General features: G+C 38.9%; 2 protein-coding genes across 4 annotated transcripts; one reads left to right on the top strand and one right to left on the bottom strand.

The window, feature by feature from the left end:
- Window positions 1-613: 613 nt before the first annotated feature.
- Window positions 614-1,485, top strand: LOC122029103 (transmembrane ascorbate ferrireductase 2-like). The gene is made up of 3 exons (XM_042588057.1): window positions 614-668; window positions 1,164-1,240; window positions 1,360-1,485. The coding sequence occupies exons 1-3, from the start codon at window positions 614-616 to the stop codon at window positions 1,483-1,485; spliced, it is 258 nt and encodes an 85-aa protein (XP_042443991.1).
- Window positions 1,486-4,184: 2,699 nt separating this feature from the next.
- Window positions 4,185-5,768, bottom strand: LOC122029634 (homeobox-leucine zipper protein HOX3-like). 3 transcript variants are annotated; one of them, XM_042588702.1, is made up of 4 exons: window positions 5,586-5,768; window positions 5,273-5,484; window positions 5,064-5,143; window positions 4,185-4,670 (listed from the first exon to the last, which is right to left on the bottom strand). In XM_042588702.1, exons 1-4 carry the CDS (start codon window positions 5,650-5,652, stop codon window positions 4,361-4,363), a joined length of 669 nt encoding a protein of 222 aa, XP_042444636.1. In that variant the 5' UTR covers window positions 5,653-5,768; the 3' UTR covers window positions 4,185-4,360. The 3 variants fall into 3 exon arrangements, with proteins under 3 accessions (XP_042444636.1, XP_042444637.1, XP_042444638.1); XM_042588703.1 differs by having other exon boundaries at window positions 5,273-5,481; XM_042588704.1 differs by having other exon boundaries at window positions 5,282-5,484; window positions 5,586-5,767.
- Between the last annotated feature and the right edge of the window lie 983 nt (window positions 5,769-6,751).

Below are 6,751 nucleotides of genomic sequence, written 5' to 3'. Positions count from 1 at the left end.
AGGACTTACTGATCTCCGGAACAAAAGATTAAATCCATCGCTTTCACTGATTTTGGTTATGTTTCGTGTTTTGTTGTTTTCATTTGCGTTTTAGTGGTTCGCAGAGGGTGGGGTTTCCGTAAACAATGGAGCGGTACACCATTATTTGGTTACTCAGATCATGATTGAACACCGTTGATGGGATAAAAGTCGATCGAAATTATTGTCACATTAGTCGTAGGCTTTGTTTGCTTTGGTGGGAAATGGAGCAGAAGGAAAGGAGGGAAGAGAATGGGCGAAAACATATATTTAAAAATAAAAAGATTTCGAGCTACTCTATGAATTTGACCAATTTTGTTTTGGGATTGGTTATATGTCCAACTTTCTAGGTAACATGGTTTGGAACTTGAATCCACTCGCTTTCATACGCTTTTGATTCCAAGTTATGTTTATTATTTCATAAACTACGCATATTTGGAAAGCATGCTAATTGACCGATAAAATTTTATAAATGGAAATTTACAAATCACCTAATTAATAAATAATACGTTCTTCTGTTTATTTGGCGCTACCATTTGTTTGAATAGTATTAACTTGGAATTTAACAAGCTAAGGATTATATAAACCTACAACCATGGTGGCAAAAGATGATTTGTTCGTCCTCATTATCTCCGTCAACCCGTTCCCAGGTTAACACGAAAGAGGTAAATCATAGATGACTACTAACCTTGGGCAGCTGAATGACATAAACAAATGCAGATGCTATGTGGTGCTTTACTGCATAAACAAATGCAACTGAGTAGGTGGAATATTTAGTCTTCTTAAACCAATGTTTGTGACCTCCCTTGAAGCCCTTTGCATGACATTTTATATGGAAAAGGTAGGCTTTTGTTATTGGACTAACTCTATAGTGATAAATAAGTTCACTTATTTTTTTTATTACATTACATACACTGAAAAAAAACTGCTGGCAGCTGCAAGTTAAATAATCACTTACTGGTTACATGTAAAAATCTTATGGCATGCTATCGATTTTTTTTTTTAATTGTGATATACAATCAATTACTTGTGTGCTCGCGGTGACAGCTACATAAGCATACAAAATAGTGTCAGGGACCAAGAAGGCAGTGCATCTTACAATTCAGTTTCTTTCACTGTGTTTGGATGTATTTGCATATGGGCAGCTTTAAAGTTCCACAATGACAAGGAAATTGACAGCTTCTACAGTCTGCACCCCACATTGGGTCTGCCATTCCTCGTGGTATTCGGACTTCAAGAGTTTAAATGGTCCCTCAGCCATTTCTTTGGTACCCTTTTATGTTCCTTAACTCTACCCATATATTCTTTTTGTTGATGGCCATTGAATTTGGTAACTTACAGCATCCTGGTTGCTTTAGAAATTGGGATTTCTTCTTGCTTTCGTGGCACATAATTTCTGGGCTCTTAGGAAAGGCTATATGTCTTCAAAGCAGTGATATAATATCAAGTTACTCGAATTACGCTTAATTTGTAAATTAACCCAATTGGCTTTTTCTGATTACCCTTGGTGGTTTTGATGTTCATGCTATGTTTTAATGTTCAGAGGTTATATGTGGAAAATTGTTCAAGAAAGTATAGTAACGCAGTGGTGTTATTTTGGTCTTTGGCAGATCAGCATCGACACTACATCTCCATATATAAATGTATTGTCTAAGTTCCAGTATGAATGGTTATATCACGCTTTATACGGTGCAAAAGTAATTTAGATTTACTCTTTATTTGTATTACATTTGCTGATTTCTTAAATTTACATCACCAAAAGATTAGAGCTTGGAATTCCAGAATTCACAAGTGCAAGGACGGAAGTTGTTTATATATTGGTTACCCTTTTAGAGTATCTAGTAAGTCATTTCCTTATCTGATCTCTGAGCAACCATTGAGAAGAGGACAATACTCTGGAACGCTTTAATCTTCTATGAGATGTTGTACTTTATCTGCACTAACCACTCAAATTCATTGAAACTAACTCTTTGAAGCAAAAACCACTACAACTATGTAGGCTTCTTAGCATATATGATCCTTCTTAGCATATTTCATACAGTTAATTACCATGTGTGCTAGTTAACCACAATTTGGCTTGGAATACAGGTGGAAATTCCTGCCTCTGCATATTTCTTTTGTATTTCTTCTGTTGCAGCAACAGTCTTCTTTTGTATCGTGTATTGTAGTATATTTTCGGTCCTAAATTTTGCCCAGTAATTAAGGTACTTTCAGATTATATAGATGTCATGCACAGTGTGTATATGTGACTAAAGTTTCTCTATTCTGATAGGATGTGAGAAGCATCTGGATCACTTGGTGTTTTGAACTTTAAAGACAGAAAAACTAGTGCAATCAAAAACAGATTGATGTTCTCCAAAGTGGAAACACCATTGGTTTTGAGTTCCTATAACTTCAAGAATTAGACACCTGAAAATCAAAGCCCATTGGCTGTTGTCTCCTTTGATTGGGATGACGAATTGATTCTGTTTGACAGAATCATCCATAATGCTTAAAGCAATCCTACCATGGACAATCATACAGTGAGTAGTGACATAATGCCAGCCATATACGCAAGGATTGTTACATTCCAAATAGTGTGCAGAGCAACTAGTTTTGGTTTCGCCTACGTGGCAGTAGTTGCATTCACATTCATTCTCCATTTAATTGTGGCCATGAAAAGCAGAAACTACTAATCTATTTAGCTAACTAAGTGAATATGACGTACATAGCAAAAAAATATGGACAGCTCCACTGGTTTATCACAAGGAGAGAGAGACACCAACATCCTGACAATGATAACAAGAAAATGGATGACTAGAAGTTGTAGTTGCAGTCTCCTTCAGATGCAACACAGTGTTAGGATGCAATAGGTTCATGTTATGAGAGGCATGCCATGCCCATCTTGAGCCCATGTGGGAAATGGGTCCTTTCTTCTGCCTTTGACCAAAAGCTGAGCTTGACTTTTGAGTTAATATTGAAGTGTTATTTGTCATTTATCTCTTTGTAGCTTTGCATCTAGAGATTTTCTTTTAATTACCTGATGCTGACCATTCTTGCATGCCCATGCTATCGGAAGTGAAGCGTAAAGTGATGGAAACTCGTTGAAAAAAGAGTTTGAGGTTTTTGAGGTAAACGAGTTTGTATTTTTCTTTATGGTTTGTTGCAGCAAATAACTGGACAAGCTTTTGTATCTGTGCATTAGCAAGATAGTATAGAGTCATATATGTCAAACATTATCATCAGGAGATATTGATGCCGTGTAGTGGTGTTGGTAGGTTGGTAGCCATGAATGTCCCATCAATGGCCATTTGAGTTCATTGGTGCTAGTTCTTTTCTACCCATCCCAATTTGTGAATTAGGCCATTTGAGGTTGTCAGAAACTCGTATGCTTCTCAACGATATTGATGGATATAATCACTAAGGACCACCATATGTAAAGATCCATTCCAGGAAAAGATTGAGGACATTCTTTGAAAGTATATTGTGATTATATCTCAAGATCGAAACCTATAAATCATAAAAGAAAAAATCAACAACGTAACTTACTCATCAAGAATGTGCTCTATACTTCGCCGTACAGTCAGTTTCTTTCATATGGTGTTTGTTGCTTCCTGACAAATTACCCCTGTTTTTTTTTCTGCCATACAGTTATTTTTATTCTCAATGGAAAAAAGAAAAATGTGAAGAATGTTTTGTATGTTATAATTGATTTTCCCTATTTTTTGGAAGTTCCATGGATTTCCTTCTGCGTTTGATTTGATGTTTCAGTAAAATTGAGTGGAGAATATTGAGCTTGTAGGCCCTGCAGGCAGCATAAGAATTGCTAACCCTGGTCATAATTAAACGGGCCACCACCAAAACTCGACTTCCTATAGTACTTCACGACTCTTTGCAATCATTTTTACATTGTTGGATAAAGTAATCTCTAATCAGGAGATCATCTCGCTATTTCTGTACTTAATGGAAACAAAAAGCGTCACGCCTCAATATTATTTTAATTTCTACCCCCCATCATTATTAATTATGAAGCAAGATACACACATCTCTTTGAATAATGAAATAGAATCATGTTGGTACTTGCTCTGGTTCCAAATTATATTTTAGATTTCTTCATTATTTATCATTATAAGCATCTACTTAATTAGTGCAGAGTTATCAGAATATAAAAGTATAACGTTCATGTCTGATATGTAATTTTTTCCTTTTAAATGAAAAGATTTAACCCGATGGAGCCAAATTGTTTGCGTAAATAGAGACGAACACCACATTTTTACAGACATGATCACGCACTGCCTTCGCATCCACATCTCCCACGCAAAATTAAACTCGATCGTCCGTCAAACTTCAGGGTGCCTCGTCTTCAGCAAGCAGCGGGGCGCCGGAACGGCGAGATAGCGGGCGGCGACATCGCTGCCGCCATGGTGGCTGCACTGGCACGCGGCGCGGCGACGGCAGTAGCGGCGGTGGTCACCCGCTCGCAGCGCGGGCACATGGTCAAGGACGACGCCGGCAGCGGCTGGCGTGTGTGCGGGGAGAGCACGGTGGGCGGCGCCACGCGCATCGCCCGCAGCTCCTCCACCTCCCGCTGCAACCGGCGGTTCTCCTCCGTCAGGGACCCGAAGCAGCGCTTCAGGTACTCGCACTCCATCTCCGTCTGCTTCAGCTTCGTCCTGTCCCATATAATCTATAACATTAATTCACCGTCGGAATTATAAAACTTCGAGTTGAAGATTAATCTGCAATCATAATTTCATTTCTACTCATTATATTTTTCATCGACAGGAGTATTGATGTGCATAAATAGTGTACAGTTGAGTCTAATGCACCATAATTTCCGAAGACTATTGCAGCAATTAATTAAGCATTGTATGCTCCTTAAAATGCATCAAGCCATGTTACTGAAAACAGTAGCGGTCCATCTCAATTTCTCCATTTCCAATAAATGTTGTCATTATCTAGCTAACAGTCAAAGCTAAGGGGGAAAAAAATAAAAGCATTGATTAAAATGAAGACAAAATAAACTAAATAAGATGATTTCATCATCATCATTATCATCAACTCACCTGGCCCTGCGGTTCTGAAACCACACCTCCACCTGGCGCGGCCTCAGCTTCAGCTTCAATGCCAACGCTTCCTTCTGCTTCTGCCGTTTCACACATTAATTAAGATATTTGGCTTCCAATTAATTGCAAATTAATTGTGACAAGAAATGCTCATTTATTACAGAGCTTAATGATATGTATCTGCAAACAGCCAGCATTAATTGATTAACTGTGCATACTGGGTTCAGGGTGTGGTGCTGCCGGAAGCTTTCTTCCAGGAGCCTGGACTGGTCCTTGGAGAGGCGGAGCTTCTTGGGACGGGGAGTGCCACTTTCCTCCTCCTCCTCCTCTTCGATGCTGCCCATGGGGTACTCCTCCTCTGCCCCATAAGCTGGCTGGTTCATGTCCAAATCCCTCAAGTTGCCGCCGCCGCTGCCTCCTTCTGTGTTAAAAATCAAAATTTGCACCGAACAGACATATTACGAGATCATAGGGCATGACCCATGCAAAGATAGATAGAGTGCGGTGGGACAAAGAACAAACCAGAGCGGAAACCAGGGACTCCGATGGTGAGCTCTAGCCGAGAAGGGCTCCTCCCCAACTCCCCCATAAGCAAGAAGAGATCGATTACACGAAAAGGGAAGAAGAAGGAGAAGGAGGAGGAAGAAGATAGGCTGAATGACAGAGAGGTCAAAGCGAGCTTTAAGGTGAGATAAATAAGGGGGAGGAAGCGGAAATAAAAGAGGGAAGGAGGAATAATAAATTCGGGAGAGTGGGAGGGGCAGAAGGGGAATAGGAGGGGAGGGTGCGGGCCCCGAGGGAGTAATTTGACTTGAGTAGTCACGTCAAAAAGAGAGGGAAGGAGGGAAGTGGATGACCGACACGTGTCAGAGCGGATCCAGGAGACTAGCCGACAGGTCTCCTTTTCTGGGGTTGCCAAGTCGGCTTGTCGGCTTCAAGGTCGTCTGCCGTAATCATTGGATTTAGAGAGATATATAATATATACTGATGGAGAAAACAACTCATATTTCTACTTATTATTATTTGTTTTCTTATTCACTATTCGATTTTTTATTTTTATTTTTTCTCGCTAAATTGCTTAACTTCGATTCGTCCTTCAGTCAAGACCTATTCTATCCTGTAGATTTTTGTATGCAAATTAAGACGCCTGTAATTTAAAAACTTACAGGATATAATATATATATTTAAAACTATTTGGATTTAAATTTAAAGGATTTTTTTTCTAAAAACAAATAAGACGTTAAAACAGAATAGATTTTAGAGGTCCCATTCAAGGATGGAGCCAGGTTGAAGGTTACCCGGACTGGTAGCCTTCAACCTTGATAAAGGGATTTGTCATAGATTTATTATGGGAGAAGTAAAAATAATGGCAGAGAAATGAGAAATAGTTTGGAGGACAGTGTTGTCGTTAACGTTTGTAGCTCATCTCCCACGATCAATCCAGGTAAATCATCTGGGCGGGCTCCGCCATTGTCACTTCCATCGACTTGTCATGTAATATTCTACATAAAACAGTCCACAGTATATCATTAAACTATATATGATATTTTATATATTTGTTTGATACATACTTTTTGATAATCCTCATATATTCGGACATCCAGATATATTCTAGACATCCCGATTTTAAAAAAATTATATATATATATATATAATGCGCATTGCGCAAGATATCAACTTTGCTTTAT

Source organism: Zingiber officinale, chromosome 10B (assembly GCF_018446385.1).
Source record: "Zingiber officinale cultivar Zhangliang chromosome 10B, Zo_v1.1, whole genome shotgun sequence".
NCBI classification, from domain to species: domain Eukaryota; kingdom Viridiplantae; phylum Streptophyta; class Magnoliopsida; order Zingiberales; family Zingiberaceae; genus Zingiber; species Zingiber officinale.
This window is presented reverse-complemented; position numbering and strand designations above follow the sequence as displayed.